Source organism: Dreissena polymorpha, chromosome 3 (genome assembly GCF_020536995.1).
Source record: "Dreissena polymorpha isolate Duluth1 chromosome 3, UMN_Dpol_1.0, whole genome shotgun sequence".
In the NCBI taxonomy this organism is placed as follows: Eukaryota; Metazoa; Mollusca; class Bivalvia; order Myida; family Dreissenidae; genus Dreissena; species Dreissena polymorpha.
This window is the reverse complement of record NC_068357.1, coordinates 5,561,268-5,583,581: the sequence shown is the minus strand read 5'-3', so window position 1 is coordinate 5,583,581 and position 22,314 is coordinate 5,561,268. Positions and strand designations below refer to the sequence as shown.

The window sequence follows — 22,314 nt, the reverse complement described above, 5'->3', positions numbered from 1 at the left end:
CTTGCTCGATACGTTCAAATGACCACCATGATTATAGCCTCGACGTGTACAGTGCGACGCTTTGTTTAATATACGGATTTTCCAAATCATTTTGCTGAGCCATTTTGGCATCAATTGAAGTTATTAAATTGAAATAATTATCTGCCTCAACATGAACCAATCGCACTCAATGATAAAATTTGTTTGTTAATATCATAGGGTCTTAACCTAATTAAATTGTCTCAATTTCTTAAATATATTTTATTCTTTGACATACATTTTCCTTTTTTCCTTGTAATCTCGACATTGCTCTGCAAAACTGCCTCGGTGTGCCTCAGCGTGGCTACGACGCTGGTCATGTGATAGGTAGAAGATTTTGACGCTTTGCAAAGATGTTTCTTTAGAAGCCTCGCATCACGAGTAGATATTTTCCCCCGAAATCCAAGTAAGTGCGACAATTATTTCGAGTTAAACACATCTTTGGGACTGTTTTGTTATTAAAACATATTATATTGTGTTTCCCAACTCCCTATTGCAGCGTTTATAGAACGTCTGATTAATGTTGTTCTTTGTGTTTAGATAAAATATCTGCTGTGAGTTTCACGTAAGAATGAATACCGAATAAATATATCGCACAGTCGGGCGAGACACTGACCGGTAAGCTACTGATCTCTAGGCTATCAGGGTGTATTTTATTTTGACATTGGTATCTAAAATGCAAGTTAACATATTTGCCAATTAATATAAGTTGGCATTCAAATCGAAACAGTGAATTGAAGCGGATCAACGCTGTATCAAAATGTTTAATTTGTATTCAGAACACAAATATATTTAGCCGATTCGCATGTTTTAAACTACAGAATGAGTATTATATACACGCTCTTTCAACACTGCATAACGTAGTCAAGTTAAGTGTGATTTTAAACTAAAATACGATTAAATAACGAGAATCATAGCCACGGTGATTGTCATAGATTGACATATGAACTTGTAGGATCGATATCAATATAGTACGCATATAAGCTACTGTATGTAGTGTTTTGCTAGTAAATACGTCTGAATAAACCGATCTTTAATTTACATGAACTTACATATTGCGCAATTTAGTTTTTGTACACATAAAACTTCCAGTTTATTTAAGGAGCTGTTCAAATGTTCACAAGCTCTACATTTCCTACAGAAACTGGTTTCAGCCGATACAAATGCTTAGATGTATTGAAGCAACACTCTCTCGAAGGAACTGCATTTATACAAAAACGGTAGACGGTTATATTTCCACCTACCTATGCTGTAAGATGTGCATTTTCAGTGCGCGCAGTAATTATTAAAATAATTTAACAAAGACTGTTGTAGCGTGATACATTCATAGAAGCGAGCCGAGTTCGCCATATATTCACAAGACTACTTTTCATTATAAATGAAGAGGACAAATAACATATAAGGCATGTGCTATGGTATAAAAACTTCCACAGTCTCTTTCTTGTAACAATTTCTTTAAGCCCTGATACAACACGTGCAAAGAGGCTTCGGACATGAGGTGAAAAAGAAACTCATTTTATTAACGTGCCGAAAACATGTGTACAGATGTGAAACTGATATCACATAAATTGAATACTGTTAAAAAGCAGAGCATCTAACAACAACGTAGACTTCCCTACATGATTGAACATGCGTCTCTATTTATAGAAAGGCAGAGTAAATTGAATTTCACCTTCAATGTCAGCAACACGACTTTTTCTTGCTCCAAATGTTCGACACGTGGGTTTCAAGACGTTTCCGTTTAAGGATTCTTGATTCAATCTTCCTATGCAGATAAAACATCGATGTGTCTTCATTTGATACTGACGTGTGTTTCTTCTTTTTGTTCCTAAGGCTTCCAGTCGATTCATTGTCATCTCGTTTGCTCAAAACCGGATGTGACGTTTCGAAGGTGTGGCACATGTCATTTTCGGCAATCAATTTATAGTTCTGGAAATATTTCACTTCCCGTTGATGTGTTAATTTGTCAACGGAGGAATTGGTTGTAATGTTTTGACTGAAATAAAAAAGAACAGTTTTTCTGTAATTCTTTGAAAACGTTCGTTATAACCCATAACAGCAACTCATATTAAATATTATAATATTAAAGCACATTTAAGCTAGAAAAAAATCACTTTAATTCAAATAGCCAAAAGACGAGTTATTTGTTGTCAAAAAACGACTTAAACAGCGTCAAAAAGCGCCCCGATTCTGATCCCCGCAAAGCCAAATAATATACCCGTAGTTCTCATATCAATTCCAAAAATAGAGCTTTGTCACAGACGTGACGAATAACCCCACATGCCGCATTGACACAGAATAGTTTGCAGGTTGTCGTCACAAAAAGCACTAGACACCATTCTCAATATTTAAAACGCACTAAGTGACCCCGTGACCTAGTTTTTGACCCGGCATAGCCCATTTTCGAACTTGTTTACACATCATCTAGATACAACTTTCGACCAAGTGTGGTGAAGATCTGATGTAAACTACTTGAATTAGAGAGCGGCCACCATGCTGTATGTGTAAAAAGTACTAAGTGACCCCGTGACCTAGTTTTTGATCTGGCATGGCCCATGTTCGAACTTGGCCTTAAGCTCATTGAGATAAAACTTCTGACCAAGTTTGGTGAAGATCGGATAAAAACTACTTGAATTAGAGAGCGGACACCATGCTTACTGTTAAAAAAAGCACAAGGTGACCCCGTGGCCTAGCTTTTGACCCGACATGACCCATATTCGAACTTGACCTAGACATCATCTAGATACAACATCTGACCAAGTTTGGTGAAGATTGGATGAACACAACTTGAATTAGAGAGCGGACACTTAATACGGACAGACAGACAGACAGACCGACAGACCGAAACACCCACCGACAAGCTCACTCCTATATACCCCATTAACTTCGTTTGTGGGGGTATAATAAATCGGCTAGCTAACAATATAAGTGTGTGTGATTAGTATGAAATACGCTGAGAAACCTAAGGTGGAAGATTTTCGGCGATTGATCAAATATACCTCTCAAGATTGTCATGCGCTGACTTCACTTCCAATCCTAAAGAGACAATGTCTTCAAACACTGTTGGTACCGCGCCCTTCTGGAGTCTCTTCCTCACGGGGGTCCAGCTGGAATAGTCACGTGGCAGGAAGTGGCGGGAGCAGACGACGGAAATGGACTTGAACTGAAATTTGAAAATCAACAAATCTCCCGAAAACAAAACTACGCGTTTACATTTTTTTTGCACCAACTTGAAAGCAAATGCATAAAAAACTTACAACTATGAGCTTCCAAAGATTTTCTTCTTTTGCATCATTTGAAAAGCTTGCGTGTGAGGCAATTAAATACACTGACATGTCTAAGGCATATTCATGTGTTCTCTGCGCGTTCGTTTGCATACTTTGATTATTTAATTAAGCTAATTATACATTTCACAAGCAAGCAAAATGACCTCCAAAATGAAGTCATATGTGCAGTATGTTTATAGCTTTACCACTGTCATGACCCATACCCCCGAACCGCTTTGTTAGCAATGGGGAAATAAATCAGAAATATTTGGTTCACTGGTTTGCAGATTTTTACTTTATGATGATGACATATTTCCTGTTTGAATTAAATCGCTGGAAATGTTTAAGTAGTTCTTTTTCCAAACTTAAAACATTTTGTGCGAACTGAACGACCAATAAAATGTGTAATATATCTCCTTTCAAACTTCATTTGCGAAGTATAATACAATTGTGAAGTTGTTTATGTTATACAAAGGTTACACAAACCCCGATCAAATCTCATTCGCTCATGCAAATCCAATAGGAAACTAAATTTAACATATGAGTTGCGTTCTGAGAAAACTGGGCTTAATGCATGTGCGTAGTGTCGTCCCAGATTAGCCTGTGCAGTCCGCACAGACTAATCAGGCACGACACTTTCCGCCTAAATTGGATTTTTGCTAAGAAGAGACCTTTTCATTTAAACGAAAAATGTCATAAAAGCGTAAAGTGTCGTCCCTGATTAGCTGACTGCACAGGCTAATCAGGGACTACACTTAACGCACATGCATTATGCCCAGTTTTCTCAGAACACGACTCATATAATATCACGTTTAATTACAATGACGAATGCATGAAACACGCATTCACAAAAAGTATATTACCTTGACAGGGTATTCGCCATGTCTAGTAATGTTTGCTATCCACCTCTCTCTAAGTTGTGGATCCGACGGTAAGCGGTGAAAGTGCAGAGAATACTGTCTAGAACTTTTTCCACATTGAGGTACACAGCAGTTACAATTTCCACCAATATTATACTGTCGCGTTTTCGATTCAGGTTTCAAAGCACGTGTTTCCTTTGATCTATTTATTGCGTTGTTGTCCATAATTGTTCAGCTTTCCTCTTCAGCATATAACAACGTGTTAAAGAGAATCTATACACGCTATATGATCGACTGGATGTGATGTACGTTTATAAATAGAACGGCGATGTCTGGGGATGAAATGCACACCTCAGCAAAAAAACGTGTACTGCATAGCCTCGGTTTGAAATCAACCCGAGATGTATGTAAGCACACAGGTATGAAATCACGGATGAAGTTTAAAAGAAGATTTAATGTAAACGTATTCATAAACAAATACCGTTACTAAAATTTAATTATTTTAAATCCATTCCTAGAACAATATTATGTAACCAAGTATTCATGAATTGTACATGAAAGGTATTTAAAACACGAGCACACAAATCGAAAGTAGAACTCAAATTAGTGTATTCTCACCTTAAAGTTATTTTTAGACAGTCAACACTATTTCCTGTATGAAAAAAATAGAGTAAAGACTATTGTTTTTTATGCGGAGATAAGGATTTTGATTTGAAGTAAGTGTTCATTCTTTTTATCCAACTTCGGCGGCTATCAATGTAGCCTTTGTTGTTATTGCTTTATGCAACTGTTTAAGACTTAATGAAAGTACGCAACTTGTATAGGTTGAAAGTAATAATATCGAAACTTGATTTATATATCAAATTGTCATAAGACATAGCCATACTGCAGTAGTCCGTATAGATTACATGGATTATCGCGGTATCTTTACTTTCGCAACAATCATTTAAGGCTTTCATCCCTTTGCTAGTAAATGCAGATTTTGCAGGCTTTATGCACATCGATCTTCAAATGTTCTTGGAAGACTTAGATATAAAATGTGAATTCTTTAGGCTAAAATTAAATTAAGTTCTAAATATAGGAGTAGATCTAGTTTTAAAACAACTTGCTCTAATTATAAAATGGATGACCTGATTTAATGCAAGGTTTGGGGCTGTATACTATCCAGCCTTTATTTGCTGTATATTATACGACTGTTTAAGAATTAAGGCATTCTTCCTAACCCGGATTTAAAAGTTTATGTACAATGTACATGCTAGGTCAGACGTGTATGTACAATGTACATGCTAGGTCAATATTCGTGTACATAAGAAGCAGTTTATCTGCACAACTGTGTGTTCTTTCGGAAAGCAGAACGTCAGCTACGCATTACGTTTAAATTCAAAAACGGGTATAAATATTCGATAGCGCACAAGCGGAGGACAATTTTTTATTGGAGAAAGGTAATTCTGAATATTGAAACATGTACACTATGTATGGTTTGATATGCATGATGAGTAAGTATGCTTATTTAATTGTGTGACATTGGTTTTCATAATGCCTGTCAAAATATATGGGCCGTGCTCTGTGAAAAAGACGTTTAATTCGTGTGCGTAAAGTGTCGTCCCAGATTAGCCTGTGCAGACCGCACAGGATTATCAGGGACGACGCTTTCCGCTTGTATGATGTTTCGATTCAAGATAGTCCAACTTGTTGACGTTCTAAACTATAAAGCTATTTTTTATATTGGTAATATTTGGAGCGAATTTAGCCCATATAAAAAGTATCTCTAACTTTTTGCGCGTCTTATAAATAAGACTAGATTCAAGAAAGTCTCTTGTTAGCAAAAAACAAATTTAGGCGTAAAGTGTCGTCCCTGATTAGCATGTGCGCACTGCACAGGCAAATCTGGGGCGACACTTTACGTACATGCATTAAACCCCTTTTTCACAGAGCACGGCCCATATTTAAATTGCATTCTTTATCATCTGACCTGACTTCGTAAAAACGGGGTTATTTTACGGGTCGTTAAACTATTATAACGCGGTCGTGTTTCTTTGAGTGAACTTATTACACTATATGCACATTATTTGAATGATACTTCCCGTTAAAGAGGTATATTGGCGTTTAATACGGTATTACATTTCAATTACTAAAATTTGTATTTATCATTTGATCACTTGTTTGTTGGGCAATTTAAATGAATCTTCAAGTAAAAATAGAAATGGGCACATTTGAAAAAAAATATGTTTACAGGTAAACAATTCAATATTCACGAACAATTTAAACAAAAATATATAAATTATCGATAAACGTTTAAATGTTTGGTTGCGACCCCTCAAAATTAAATTTAGTTTGTCGAGTATCACACCACTAGACTTTTCGCCTTCCAATTTGAAATTAGATCATTATGATGAATGAAAAATTCCGCTTTTCGTGTAAAAAATACAGAACCATGCTCTTCACATCTTGAAACACATAATCAAGTAATCTTCTAAACTTGTCGCGGATATAAATAAAGCATTTTATCCCATCTTCACCGCGACATTGACGGTATAACACCCCATGAAATAGACTAGCCTCTGTCTCACCTTGTTGAATAAACATGTCGCGTGCACGTACAAATGACGTCGTAAATAAACAAACAATCGTTCGCTGTGTTTCATTGTTTTTGAAGTTTCCAAACATGCCACGTTTGTTTGTAATTTTTCTTGTTTAGTAAAAATGCGATGGGTTAAATATAATACTAGCATTAAAGTTGAAAAGAGAGAAGGTTATGTTGCTCGGCTCGAACACCGAAAGCGCTCACTAAGACTCGCGCTTCCCGCGTTCTAAGCCTCGCAACATTTACTTCTCTCTATTCAACGCTAACCTAGTATTCTCTATCAGCCCCCGCGAAATAAGATTTTGACTGGTGAGAAAACGGACCATAATCCATGCGTATTCAGAACGAAACTGTATCGAAAATAGTACCAGAATGCACTTCAAATCAAAGTACTGACAGTACTCAGAGGCGTATCCAGAAATGTTTGAAAGGGGGGGCTCAAGTGGGGAGGGTGCGGGAGGGGTGCCCCCTGTCGTCGTCGAAAAAAAATTGAAATCGCACATTGAAATGATGCAATTTTCCTGCTATCTAATCAGCATTTTGCATGCTAAAAGTGCATGTAAAACAAACAAGAACTTGAGTTCAGACATCAAGTGTAACAGACACACAGACAGACAGACAGACACACAGGGTAATTCAAATATTTCTCAAACCACTAAAGTGGTGGGAGACATAATCTTTATCCAGACATTTTTAACAGTGTTAGATGGGTGGACCTCCTATTTAAATGATTAAGTTTCATACTAGCAAAGTAGTTCTTCATTTTTGAGTCCTTTTTAATTTCAAAAACTATGGATGAACATCAAAGCAATTAGCGCAATTTGTATAAAAAATATATTGCCATTCATTAAGTGTGCTGTTGAATTTCACTGGCAATAACTTGTTACTCAAAAGGATTATCACTCTCAAGAGCTTATACGAAATATATTCATCAAATAAACTTACCGAAAAATTAACGATGATTGTCCATTGCATTCGACTAAACTCTTTAATTGCTACACATAGAAATATTGTTTTTCACAAGTCTCATGTAGCAGCCATTTGTAAACATTTACCTATTTATATTCATCATAGAAACTTACCGAAAATATAATGATGATTGTCCAATGCGTTCGTCTAAACTCTTTAATTGCTACAAATGGAAATATTGTTTTTCATAAGTGAAGCCCCATGCAGCAGCCATTTGTAAACATTTACCTATAGCTAAATGTATCGATGAATTTCATTAGTTGGCAATAACAACTATGTATGAGTATTGGTGTTGCTTCATTCTACAAATTCAATATCTTCTATACCGGTATATATATTCATTCTACCGTTCATACCCCCACTCTCTGTCTCACTGTATAACATGTGTTGTTGTTGTAAAAAATATAGGAAGTCTAAATATTGTACTTAATATTGTACTTTGTTATATTGCCAATATTGTATTTCTTATATACGTGGGTGAAAATAAAGTTCTGTTCTGTTCTGTTGAATGTATCTCTTTTAGCCTATCAAATAGCGCAGTTTTTTACTTACGGTCAATGAAGCGTGCAGTTTAGCTGGCAAAGGTTAGATCGTCTGTACACATGCCTGGGGGCTAATAACACAAATCGACAGCTGTTTATGGCCTAATTAGGGGCAAATGGCAGGAAATACACAAGTGGATTGAAACTGTAAGGGGTTCATTTTTTTTTAAATCGTATCTAGCCAGCCAGCTGGGGGGGGCTTTAGCACCATAGCCCCCCACCTAAATACGCCTCTGGTACTGATGTGACGATGCTTTTAAAAAGGATGGTTATAAAAGCATAAATTTAAGTTTATCTACATCACCACAATTGTGTATGTGGGTACGAACAAATAATTCGGTATGAAAATTTTGGGTACGAAAAAAATATGCCAACCAACAAAATCGGGTACGAACAAAAAATTGGGTACGAAAAAAAGGTGGGTACAAAACATACATAATTGGGTACGAACACAAATTTGGGTAAGAAAAAAATATGGGTACAACAAAATTGGGTACGAAAAAATTGGGTACGAATTATTTTTTTTGGGGGGGGGGGTGGAACGGTGAAGTAGTATCCGTGGGGAACTTGACCCATTCAGCGAAACTGGGGGAAGGGTTACATTCTCGATCAAATCTAAAAATAACTACATTTTCCGAGCGTCACAGCGTTTGTAGTACCACCTGGCAGTTTCGTGTCTGGTTCCTGCCCCGAACCTCTCGATAAATTTGAAAAAGGACGGGAACAAAGCTGCCTTTACCCTTATCAATGATAATCAGCAAAGTATGCCGATTGAGAAAATTTAGCTAACTCAATCGGACTGGCTCGGTCTTTTACATAGGTCGCCATTGCGAAGATTTTTTCATAGTATGACAGACTTGGCGAAATTGGAAAAATATCTGCCGGTCATCCGAACAGGCATTTCAGAAAATGTGCCGGTACGGAGAAAATTTAGCCGGACCGAAAAAAAACAACACAACTATGTACATTAACATTAACCCTTTATTTTAGCTCAACAAGCCTGCACTGCCAGTGCTTTATCCTAATCAGATAACAGTTTTTCTGTATTAATCAATTCGTCTTGATAGTCCGGACTATCTTCTTCAATTTCCATATCTTCTTCAGTGTCACACAGTTTATCAATCTCCTTTTCGAAATTAGTGATTATAACAACGTAAACTAAAGTAAGAAGAAGTATCGAACATAAAAAAGCGGTTAACGGACACTAACTTCTACAATGTAAAATGATAACATTTGTGGAGACCTATGTCAAGTGCATGTTATAAGGAAATCACTAAAATATGGTATATATTTAATAAACAACCTTTTCAAAGCCATGCTTCATGAAGAAATTCATATTTTAATGTCCTTTATATCGACTTGAAAAACATGTCAAAGCTATCAAGATCTTTTTTGTTGGAACGCAGTTGCCGATTTTGCGACTGTGTTTGAAATAGGTGTTGTGTAACCAGTTGGATTTGCTAATTGTAAGTAACAAACTTATTGCAAACATCAAAACAATGAGCGATTTCATTTTCATGATGTAGAAAGGGGTTTGCTCTTCGAATTTTCAACTTTGAAAAAAATATATTATTTGTTTGCATTCATTTCACATTTTGCCGGTCGCCAGGACTGACATTCTTGTTAAACCTGCCGGACCAAATGGAAATCTGCCGATCAGGTACAAAAGTACTTGTCGCACTTTTATGCTTATTTTCCTTTTTCAATTTCTTATGTATCCCATTTTATTGCAGTTTTTAGACATAGGTCAAGATCAGCAACTTCGACATACATTATAATTTAACTTATTATTTCTTCCAATTATATTTGTGATGTTTGTAGTCTGCCAGTGCTTTTAAGTTTGTCTTTGTATGAATATATTTGTTTTTAAATACCACATGTCTTAATAGTCGATATGATTGATAATGTATCATTTAATGATGATGTTTGTTTTATATATTCATGTCATTTATTGTTATTATTGTAAATGTCGGTTAATAGCTATTCATAGCTAATGTTTCTTTGTTATACATGTACCGACTTAAAATAAAACTTGATTTGATTTGATTTGGCGGACCGGCAAGTTCGCCAAGCCTGGTATGATAACTAAGACGAGCTGCTTCGCTGAAGCAGCATCGTCAATAAAACTGAGCTTCGTTATTAATCTGATCTAAACTTATGCCATGTATTATTAAGATTTAAATGCTCTGCTTGTCGTGTTTTGGGAAACAAATGAAGTAAAATAAGTACAAAACACGTATCCTTTTAAGCTCGGCTGTTTTCGGAGAAAACCCGAGGTATTGTCATAGCCAGCTCGTCGTCCGCCGTCCGGCGTCTGCCGTCCGCGTCGTTCTAAAACCTTGACATTTGTCTCTAAAATGAAAGTCCTTTGTTTTCACATACAACTTTGAAACTTCACATGTAGATGCACCTTGATGAGTTCTAGACGCCACACCCATTTTTGGGTCACTAGGTCCAAAGTCAAGGTCACTGTGACCTCTAAACAAATTCTGACAATATTTCATTTATTCAAAACTGCGACCGCAGCCGAGCGTTGGCACCCGATTTGCACTTTTATTGCTATTGTATTATTATGTTAAATATTATGAAAATAATTATATCTCTGGTCTGTTGATCTAGATACTAGTTTACCACAAAATGAGTTCAATCGATTCGAAACTTCTTTTACAGATTTCTTGATTTTTCTTGGCTTCATTCTTGCCGGTAGAAAACAAGTTAAGTCTAGTTTACGCTTCTGTCGTTTCAAAATATAAAATACAAATCAGAGACTGTAAGTCGTGGACTTCGGAAGTCGTACGAAGGCTGGAAATCAAACAGTTTATATGTGGAATCAGCACGATATACTGTTTTAGCTATGTACAGAATATAACAAGCGTTCACATGGATTATTAAGATCCTCCAGGTGTTGTCATGTGGTTTTCGTATTGGTTAATATTGACTCCTTGAGATAAGCATTTTTTTACTGCAATTGAATGGAATTTATTTCCGTTACATGTTTGTTTTGTGTTGCCAAGGGAGTTTTACTTCATGGTGATTGTGGGCGTCGTTGCTTAAATATCGTCATAATCATCAACAGCAACGACAACAGCAGCAGAATATTATCAACATAATTATAATCGTCAGCATCAATGTCATGTATCATCTTGATCACTAGCGTTATTAATGTTTATTTTATAATTATTTTCATTATCTTCATTATCAATACTTATTTTATGATAACTATAATCGGGCTTCTCCGTCTTCTTCTTCGTTTTGTTATAATTATAATAATAACAATAATAATAATAATGATAATAATAATAATGGTAATAATAATAATTGCAATATTAATATTATTTATAATAATAATAGAAATAACAATAATTATTTCTTTATTTACAAACACAAGAACAAAAATAACATGGCATTACAAAACACTACAAACTGTTCACTTCAGGTTCGATGACAGCTCGCACTTTACCTCAGCAAACACGTCCCCACGACCATAACCTTATCCCCTTGATTCAGACATGATGAGGGACTTATCGCGGGCAGTTGTGTTAGATCCGGGTTCGGACACTCTGAAGGCTGGTTTTGCGGGCGAAGATTTTCCCTCGGTGGTGTGCCCGAGCCTCGTGTGCAAGGTAAGTTAGCAGCGGGTCTGTAAGCGGCGTGTTTTATTTTTCGTCATACGTACTACGTTCTAGATTGGCTTGCGTGGATTTGTTAAATTTGTGAGTATTTGTTATTAGCGTATGGTATGCCGTTTGCGCTTACAGGTTTGCTAATTGTGTCTTTCTTTTCGCCATACGAGGCACACATTTCGTAAGTCTTAAGCGTTCATAGCCTTGTTGAATTTGTGATAATAATTATGCCCCCTTCGAAGAAGAGGGGGTATATTGTTTTGCACATGTCGGTCGGTCGGTCCGTCCACCAGATGGTTTCCGGATGATAACTCAAGAACGCTTACGAATAGGATCATGAAACTTCATAGCTACATTGATCATGATTGGCAGATGACCCCTATTGATTTTCAGGTCACTAGGTCAAAGGTCAAGGTCACAGTGACTCGAATGAGTTAAATGGTTTTCGGATGGTAACTCAAGAATGCTTACGCCTAGGATGAGGAAACTTCATAGGAACATTGATCATGACTGGCAGATGACCCTTATTGATTTTCAGGTCACTAGGTCAAAGGTCAAGGTCACAGTGACTCGAAACAGTAAAATCGTTTCCGGATGATAACTCAATAATGCTAACGCCTAGGATCATGCAATTTCATAGGAACATTGATCATGAGATGACTGACAGATGACCCCTATTGATTTTCAGGTCACTAGGTCAAAGATCAAGGTCACAGTGACTTGAAATAGTAAAATGGTTTCAGGATGATAACTCAAGAATGCTTACGCCTAGGATCATGAAACTGCATAGGTACATTGATCATGACTGGCATATGACCTCTACTAATTTTCAGGTTACTAGGTCAAAGGTCAAGGTCACAGTGACTCGAAACCGTAAAATTGTTTCCTGATGATAACTCAAGAATAATTAGGCTTAGGATCATGAAACTTCATAGGAACATTGATCATGACTCGCAGATGACCGCTATTGATTTTCAGGTCACTAGGTCAAAGGGCAAGGTCACAGTGACAAAAAAACGTATTCACACAATGGCTGCCACTACAACTGACAGCCCATATGGGGGCATGCACGTTTTACAAACAGCCCTTGTTTGTTATTGGAGTTGCAAATTTTTCTTTATTGTTTTTTTAGCGGTTCAGGTTAATTAAAGTTCATTTGTTTAAATTGTGAGTATTGTTTGTCTGTAACGCGTCGTCTAGAGGCCACATTTATTTTAAAATCTTCATTAAGTTTGTTCTTTGGCCTCAATCATAATTCGGCTGAGTTCGAAACTGGGTCTCGTTGTGTCGGAAATCGTTGTGTCGGAAACTATGTAAATAGGTCAAAAGAATGAAAACGCGATTTTACACTGTATAAGTCATATATTTGTCAATTTATGAAACTTTCTGAGAACAATTGTTTTAAAGATATCTTATACAAACTTTTTAAAATGGCTGCGGTACGTTGAAAAAGATTGCCGCCAGGGTCTGGTTTAGTTTTTCTCATATTTATAAAGTGCATCATAATGAACAATCTATAAGTCAAATTTGTTAATCAAACTCCACTAAACTTGCCCAGACCCTTGTTTTAATGATATATTGGCCGAGATAAAAATGGTTCCAGTCAATTGCAAAACATGTCCACCAGAGGGCGATACAATTTTCTTAATATATGGCTTAAGTAAAACCTTGTGAACACTCTATGAGTCACAGTTTTTATAGTCCAATCTTCATGAAACATACGCAGAACAATATTTTTTTTCAAAAGATGTCTTGAAAAACTTGAAAAATGGGGGCCTTCGCCTGAAAAGCATGGCTGTTAGGGGCGGTATATTTGCCTTGAATGGCCTCATTTAAACCAATTGAATACACTGTTGTTGTCAAATCATCTTGAAACCTTTGTTCTACTCACGGACTCTAGATGAGACGGATATGAAACGGGACCGTATCGGCAAATAGCTTGTCGATACTTTGTCACGTGACCGGTAGCTATCGATTAGCGTACATCGAAGCGCCGAGGTTATACATTTTGATGTACCCACTCACGTCTTTTTATGCCCCCTTCGAAGAAGAGGGGGTATATTGTTTTGCACATGTCGGTCCGTCCGTCCGTATGTCCGCATGTCCGTCCGTCCACGAGATGGTTTCCGGATGATAACTCAAGAACGCTTACGCCTAAGATCATAAAACTTCATAGGTACATTGATCATGACTGGCAGATGACCCCTATTGATTTTGAGGTCACTAGGTCAAAGGTCAAGGTCACAGTGACTCGTTCTTGGATGCAGTTTAGGACCACATTTGCAGATTATATTATGTACTGGTGTCGTGGGGTCTCCGTCCCCACCAGATGGTTTCCGGATTATAACTCAAGAACGCTTACGCCTAGGATCATGAAACTTCATAGGTACATTGATCATGACTGGCAGATGACCCCTATTGATTTTCAGATCACTAGGTCAAAGGTCAAGGCCACAGTGACTCGAAATAGTAAAATGGTTTCCGGATGATAACGCAACAATACTAACGCCAAGGATCATGAAACTGGCAGATGACCCCTATTGATTTTCAGGTCACTAGGTCAAAGGTCAAGGTCACAGGGACTTGAAACAGTAAAATGGTTTCCGGATGATAACTCAAGAATTCTTACGCCTAGGATCATGAAACTTCATAGGGACATTGATCATGACTGGCAGATGACCCCTATTGATTTTCAGGTCACTAGGTCAAAGGTCAAGGTCACAGTGACTCGAAAGACTAAAATGGTTTCCGGATGATAACTCAAGAGTGCTTACGCCTAGGATCATGAAACTGCATAGGTACATTGATCATGACTGGCAGATGACCCCTATTGATTTTCAGGTCACTTGGTCAAAGGTCAAGGTCACAGTGACAAAAAAACGTAATCACACAATGGCTGCCACTACAACTGACAGCCCATATGGGGGCATGCATGTTTTACAAACAGCCCTTGTTTTAAATTATACTTTCATTTCTCGGCCGATTGTGACAAATTATATATCATTAGAAAGCCTACGTAACGTAGTTTTCAGATATATAAATGTATATTATGTTTTTCTTCTGATTTGGGCAGCCCGGCGAGTTATAACTTTTACTGTTGCAAATATCACACCGTTTTAGAATCTAGATTTACGGTTTACATGTTCGTACTTAATACCGATTTATAGCGTTTATATTTGGAGTTCAGTTTTAAAAATTACATCTTGCTTAGGAGATTAGAATTCTGTATACGATAGAAAACAATGGTTTTTAAAATGAAATTAAATAAGGAATGAATTTTTACAAAAGTATAGGCGGTCCTAACGCTGAGAACTGATGATACGGTCTTGGCGATTATGCCTTTGTTTATATACCGGCCATTTAATTTCCTTTGTCATGAGTATTTTTTTTATGGAATATATTGAAATATTTTGTTCACGAAACATATCAATAAAGCTAATAATTTATGAAGCTTAATAAATTTACGATTTCAGCTCTTGTTTATAACAGAGACAGGGTGTTAATTTTAAGACGATACAGCGTATATAGCGGACCCTCTTGATATTTTTCGGCCGGGATTTTCAAGAATCTTTAAATAATTTTAATTAATTGATAATTTAAGGTAAATAACCTTTCATATAATTATACATAATAACCTCTTTGCAAATAAACAACAAACGATGAATGTTTTGAAACCCATTTTATTTGAAGTATGCAAAGCTGAACAATATCAAGAGCGTCCGCTATATACGCTGTCTCGTCTTAAAATTAACACCATGTCTGTGTTATCAACAAGAGCTGTAATCGTTAATTTATTAAGCTTCAATAATAATAAGCTTAATTGATATGTTTCTAGAACAAAATATTTCAATTTATTCCATAAAAAAATATAATAACTATGTCAAATGAAATTCAATGGCCGGTATACGCGGTATCTAAACAAAAGCATAAGCGCCAAGACCGTAGCATCAGTTCGGTGCGTTAAGACCGCGCAATAATTTCTTCCGTCTTCATTCCTTACTTACTTTCATTTTTAAACCATTTTTTTCTATCGTATACAGAATTCTATTCTCCTTAGCAAGATGTAATTTTTAAAACTGAACTCCAAATATAAACGCTACAAATCGGTATAAAGTACGAACATGTCAACCTAGATTCTAAAACTCCAAACGTTCGGAGCGCTATGACCGCGCGCTACTTTTGTACAAATTCATTCCTTATTTACTGTCATTTGTAAACACTTTTTGTTTCTATCGTATACAGAATTCTATTCTCCTAAGCAAGATGTAGTTTTAAAAACTGAACTCCAAATATAAACGCTACAAATCTGTATAAAGTACGACCATGTTTACCGTAAATATAGATTCTAAAACGGTATGATATTTGCAAAAGTTAAAGTTATAACTCGCTGGGCTGCCCAAATTAGAAGTAAAACTACATATATATTTATATATCTAAAAACTACGAAACGTAGGCTTTCTTTTTTTCTTTTTTTAAATTTAATACATACAATGTATACATGTATATGATCATACAACATAGTATAGTGATTGTACAAAGCAATAAATTCAGACATGTTATACAAGATATGCTAATATATATATATATTTTTTAAAGAGGAAAGAAAAGAACAAAAGAAGAATAGTTATGAAAAATGATGAGTTGTATAAAGTCGGAAGAAAGCATACTGGACTTGTGTGTTTTGTTGTACATTCACAATGATCTTATAAGATTGAAAAAAAATATATATATATATTTTAGAAAGATAAACTAACATTAGAGTGAAATGTATATAAGTGGACAAACATTATGAGAATTTAATCCGATTCCAATTTTGTTCAAAGATTTGTAATCTGTCATTACTGAGGGCTATTTCTTTCTCAATCTGGATTTTTAGTTTAAGACTATGGACAAAACAATTAAAATTTGGTACTTGTTTTTTGTACTTCATAATAAAGATAAAATATTTCATCATTATAAGAATAAATTAAAAATATTATTACAGTCTATTAATTTCAATGAGTTAATTCCGAAACTTACATTTAAGAAAGATAGTTTAACGTTTAGTTGCTGTTGTTCAAGAAAAGATGCTAATTGATTCCAAATAGGCTGGATGTGTTTGCACTCCCAAAAAAGATGTTCTATAGTTTCGATGTTTTCACTGCAGAAGTCACACAGATTTGAATTAGATAATTTGCATTTAAAGAGATATTTATTTGTAGCTATAATTCTATGGATGTATTTATATTGAAAATTTCTCAGTGTGCTTTCAACAGTTGCTTTATATGGCATGGTAAATATGTGTTTCCAATTAAGTTCATGTTCTCCGAAAAGGACTTGCCATTAATTTTGGGTTTTGGAGTTTTCTGTAGGGTTTTTAATTTGTAGTGTGTAAAATATTTATTTGTTTTGTTTTTTCTTCCAAGTATGTTTTCTACGAATTTTGTTTGAGTACATGGTGTATTATTTGTATTGATTTCAGATTTAATATGTATGGGTATGCTTTTGATTAGTGTGTAATACTTCAGGAAATTATTTGAAGGTACTCCGTATATGTAGCATATATCATCAAAAGAGTAAAAATCCTTAATTCTGAAGTCATATAATTGGTCGACATATTTAATGCTTCGTTCAAACCAATCTTTATAGAAAAACGTCTTATTGGTTGAAGTTATGTCTTTATTGTTCCATAAAATAGTTTTACTGCTGGTTTTGGTTTATAGGTTATGAGTGACATCACTCCATGCTGATAGAACATCAGACAGAAATATGTTTTCGTTTGCAATTTCATGTAAGATAGTATTGCTGATGTTACATTCAAAGAGTAAGGAGTCACCATATTTTTTTAGGATTTTCTGGTAGAATAATTTCCATTTACTTGTATTGGTATTATCTAGGTATCTTTTAACCCAGCTGCATTTGATTGCCTTCAAGAATGAGTCAATGTTCGTTAATTGGATACCTCCATTTTCTACGGATTGAATTAACTGAGTTCGTTTTATTTTATCAGGCTTACCGTCCCATATGAAATTAAATATTGCTGATTTTATATCGTTAATAACATCACTTGGTGGATTTGGGAGAACTGTTTATATATAAATTAATTTAGGAAGTGCAAACGTTTTTAATACTGTGTTTTTTCCGATAAGTGTAAGTTTACGGTGATGCCATGATTTTAAGCAGTTTTTAAAATTCTGTAATTTAGGAAGTATGTTTTTAAGAACTGTATCCTTTTCATTATTTGTGAAAGTAATTCCTAATGTTGTGGCTTCATCGGATGTCCAATTAAATTTCATTTCTTTTTTATATTGGACATTACTTTGTTTTAATTTACCTACTCGTAGCACAGTACATTTACTTTTGTTTAGTTTAAGACCCGATGTCATTCCGTAAAGGGTTAGCGACTCTATTAGGTTATGGAAAGAATCGTAATTGTCGGCTTTCTAATGATATATAATTTGTCAAAATCGGCCGAGAAATAAAAGTAAAATTAGAAAAAAGACGTGAGTGGGTACATCAAAATGTATAACCTCGGCGCTTCGATGTACGCTAATCGACAGCTACTGGTCACGTGACAAAGTATCGACAAGGTTAAACGCGCGGGGGTAAAACATAAAATGTTTATTTCTCGTGTTTAACTCGCTATAAATCCATTTATAACAACGGAAATATACTAAAAGTTATATTTTTTTTGAAAGAGGAATTAATTAGCAACAAGAAAACGTATAAACCAATAAAACCGGATGATAAGTTTTTGCATAAAATTGAATTTACTACAGTAAGTGTCAAATACTCTATTCAACTCCTGTCAATATACGCTTTGTGTTCTACTGATATCTGGACCGAGATCGACAATGGTTCGATTGTTTGGAAAAATATGGCTGTTTTACGGAATGGTGTAGTTAAACTTATAATTATTTTTTTTTGGCTTAAGAGTCGCTTTAAACACCAGTTGATGTTGCTTATTTCCGAAGATGATAACAAATATGAAAGTAATGATGATGATGATAATGATGATGATCATGATGATAATAATGATGATGATATTACCTACAAATATTTCACAGGTGTGTCCAATTCAACTTGGGAAAGACTGCCTCTTTTGCAGGAAAGACAACATACTGGCTCATAGGGCTATTCCAGTTACGTTGTTCTTCATTTTTTGTATATTAGTTTTTCACAATAGCATATACATCGTTCTAAATTGAAAATATTTTCGATTATTATCCCCACGCTTTTAAAGTAGGTATCAGATTGAAACTAAACAAGCAGACAAATTTAATTATTGGAATGTGCACAAAATGTTCTTTCATATTTTTAAAAGTTTTGTTCTTTATTAGTTGTGTAAATTTAATTTTTGTTAGGAGCAAACAATAATAAAGGTATCAACTTTAAACTTCATCGACAGGTAGATATTATGTTTGGGGTGCTCTGTGAACAAAAACCATAACTACTGCTTCACTTTTTCTATAGGAATAGCCCGTTGTTCATTTTTCGTCCGATTGTTTTGGGTAATTAAGTCACATTATGGCTGTCTATCTAACACAAGCGTATGTGTCCATTTTAATTCAGCAACCGTGCACAATGGACACATTTCATTTGTCCTTTTCAAATTTTGGGGTTTCGTTTAATTGTGTCTTAACACAATTAATCGGATTTTCAGATTTTTTTTTTAGTTGTATTTTTCGCCCTTTAAAACAAAATTTATTTCATATTTTCAAATCACCCTTCCTGGACTAGCTAGTTTACTAATACTAAGTGCAGATACTAATGCCAGAAACTGAAGATTTTCCTTCTTGAATCCGAGGTAGCGACTACTGGGAGAATGTAGTAGGAGTGTATAACCAATATCAATGCGTCAACAGCTTGACTGATCATGTAAGGGCATCGTGGCGTATATTTGAACCTTTGTTGAAACTTTTCACAACTGTAATATGTACAGTTTTACCCGTTTAAAGGTTAGTCATTTGAGGTGATCACGGCCGTCTTGATTCAGTTGATAAAAGTAGGACACATTTTAGTAAATCACAGTGAATAAGACATTTGACTAGCGATTTTATTGTGTGTGTTTTAATTACTTTGGATTATATTTCAGCGTTAAATGTTGATCAAGCATTAAGCAGACATGGACTGTTTATTATATGGAAATTATTCACTTTCAGGTACACGAAACATTTGATGAAATATTGGATCCAGCTACACATGCTTCTTTCCCAATCAAAATAAAAACTGTCGCGTATTACATAATTACCTAAATGTGTTAGACAGGGGTTATAATAAATGTATTTTTTATTGAATTGCCGCATCTTCTAAATGTTTTCTTGGATTTGATGCACACAGTTCTGCTGACTACCGTCTTTGATGCACATAGTTCTGCTGACTACCGTCTTTTATCGTATGCATTTATGTGCAATATGTTAATGAAAAGGAATTCTTACAGGGCGCCTTACCACCAGATGTATCAGACGCTTTATTCTCGGTTCTAGACGCCGAGGATGTAGACTTCGATAGTTCAAGCTCAGAACATTCCAATTCGCCTTGTGATATACATCTTGAAGTCCCTATCGAACACGGCCTTATTGCCGACTGGGAAGCGATGGTCGATATGCTGGAATTAACATTTAAAGACAGACTGGCTGTGGATCCTAAAGATCATCCTATTCTTATTACAGAATCTCCCGTAAACCCCGCATACCTGCGAGAAAAACTAACGGAGATCATGTTTGAGACGTTTGGAACTCCGGGACTTTACGTAAAAGACACATCAGTTCTGTCCTTATTCAGCGTAGGACTCGACAACGGGATTGTGGTTGAGTCAGGGCATGCCTCAACGTACACAAGTGTTGTCCACGACGGTGTTGTACTCAGAAATACCATCCCGAAAACCTTTTATTCTGGAAATGACGTCACAAAATATGTTATGCGAATGCTAAGTAAAAAAAGTGAATGCAAAGATGGAAATGACATTATAGCGGTTGCTAAGGCTGTCAAGGAATCGATTTGCTTTGTTTCGGAAGATTTCAGTGCAGACTTGAAGCTAGCTCAATCAATGGACATTTATGAACGCCTGTTCGATCTACCAAATGGTAAACAAATATCCCTGAACTTGGAACGTATGTTTGCCGGAGAATGTCTTTTTCGACCGGAAATATTCGGATGCAATTGTCCTGGCTTGCATCGTCAGGTTGGCAGGACTTTAAATCTGGCTAATCCGGATATACGAAGATCAGTGTGTCAGAATGTTGTATTATCCGGGGGAAATACATTGTTTCCAGGACTCTCAGTAAGGCTACAGATGGAACTAAATAGGCTTATACCTTGTAGCTATGGGGTGAAGGTTTTGGAATATCCTGATAAGCAGCATTACGCAGCATGGATTGGCGGGTCAAAAATGGCGTCGTCTGATGATATGCTCACTCGGTGGATAAGCAAAGAGGACTACGAATGTCATGGGGCAGCAATTGTAAATAAAAAATGCACGCTCTCAAATTGATGTTGACAAATATTGTTGGTGTTTTTCGTTTTTGCAACAATATTTTCTCATATCTTATGGTAAATACGTTGTCAAGCTCGTATTAGCGCCTTGCGAGCTGATACTAACATATATTTCAAGACAATAAGTACAAACCCTTTTGTGTCGTTAGAAAGTGTCGTTAGAAATTTATAACATGTCATGTTGAAATGAAAATTCATTTATTGGCTGTGTTAAGTACACAGTATTGTTCTTTAAAAATACAAAAGTATGTGTATTCTTTATGTGGAACATGCGATCAAAGTACAGCATTAGAATATTACGATGTTTATCTTTATCAAGTTGTATTTTACTTTAATTACAAGTGATTGTAATGCAACAATCAAAAACGTATTTACATCCGTTACATTAAACTGCGTATATAATAAAGTTATGTTATATATTAACTCTTATTCGTTAGCAAGGTGTATGCTGCTTTAAATAATGCGTGGTTCACCGTTTTGTTAAAAAACAACGCTTACATTCTGTACAAGAATCTGTGTTGAAAACAAAGATACTGCTATGCCGTATCACAAAATAAAACTAAGGGTTCATTCAAAATTTCTACTTTTACTTTCAATTTCAGTTTCATAATTATTAAAGTAAACCTAGTGGAATTATAACTATTACACTGTAGAAACAGGCCAGGGCTTGGGATATACCTATTCCTGAGGACACGTCTTGCTTCGTCTAGTGCTGGATCGTAAGAGACCGTGAAAAGCAATTTGTATACCCCACTTCCGCAAGAGTGAGGGTAAAATCCGTACTTACTATACCCGCCCGTACCGTACTGGATACGTCACAACACTCCCCCCAACTTTATGAAAAAAGGACCTTACCAAGACTGGGGGTTATCTGCATGAGGGGGTCAGCAACTACAAGTCGCTCCACAGAGATGGTCCCTCTACCAGATGCGGGTTTCTCACAAGTACTGCTTTTCACTACCTTAGTCCGTGGTCAGG

The 22,314-nt window shown here is 35.8% G+C and overlaps 2 protein-coding genes across 7 annotated transcripts; one reads left to right on the top strand and one right to left on the bottom strand.

Moving 5' to 3' along the window:
* The first annotated feature begins 278 nt into the window (after positions 1-278).
* LOC127872825 (actin-3-like) lies at positions 279-21,753 on the top strand. 5 transcript variants are annotated; one of them, XM_052416242.1, is made up of 3 exons: positions 279-424; positions 11,676-11,862; positions 20,282-21,753. In XM_052416242.1, the coding sequence occupies exons 2-3, from the start codon at positions 11,749-11,751 to the stop codon at positions 21,332-21,334; spliced, it is 1,167 nt and encodes a 388-aa protein (XP_052272202.1). In that variant the 5' UTR covers positions 279-424; positions 11,676-11,748; the 3' UTR covers positions 21,335-21,753. The 5 variants fall into 5 exon arrangements, with proteins under 5 accessions (XP_052272202.1, XP_052272203.1, XP_052272201.1 ...); XM_052416243.1 differs by lacking the exon at positions 279-424 and adding an exon at positions 4,544-4,563; XM_052416241.1 differs by lacking the exon at positions 279-424 and adding an exon at positions 4,772-4,860.
* Positions 1,518-4,740, bottom strand: LOC127872832 (uncharacterized). Of its 2 annotated transcripts, XM_052416255.1 has the most exons (4): positions 4,626-4,640; positions 4,148-4,476; positions 3,018-3,181; positions 1,518-2,014 (listed from the first exon to the last, which is right to left on the bottom strand). In XM_052416255.1, the coding sequence occupies exons 2-4, from the start codon at positions 4,367-4,369 to the stop codon at positions 1,699-1,701; spliced, it is 702 nt and encodes a 233-aa protein (XP_052272215.1). In that variant the 5' UTR covers positions 4,370-4,476; positions 4,626-4,640; the 3' UTR covers positions 1,518-1,698. The 2 variants fall into 2 exon arrangements, with proteins under 2 accessions (XP_052272215.1, XP_052272214.1); XM_052416254.1 differs by having other exon boundaries at positions 4,148-4,740.
* Positions 21,754-22,314: the final 561 nt, after the last annotated feature.

Coding starts and splice junctions, on each gene's coding strand:
- LOC127872832 (XM_052416254.1), bottom strand. CDS start 4,369: ATGGACAACAACGCAATAAATAGATCAAAGGAAACACGTGCTTTGAAA. Junction 3,182..4,147: donor ATGGCGAATACCCTGTCAAG/GTAATATACTTT, acceptor TTCAAATTTCAG/TTCAAGTCCATTTCCGTCGT. Junction 2,015..3,017: donor GCGCATGACAATCTTGAGAG/GTATATTTGATC, acceptor TTTTTATTTCAG/TCAAAACATTACAACCAATT.
- LOC127872825 (XM_052416242.1), top strand. CDS start 11,749: ATGATGAGGGACTTATCGCGGGCAGTTGTGTTAGATCCGGGTTCGGAC. Junction 11,863..20,281: donor GCCCGAGCCTCGTGTGCAAG/GTAAGTTAGCAG, acceptor GAATTCTTACAG/GGCGCCTTACCACCAGATGT.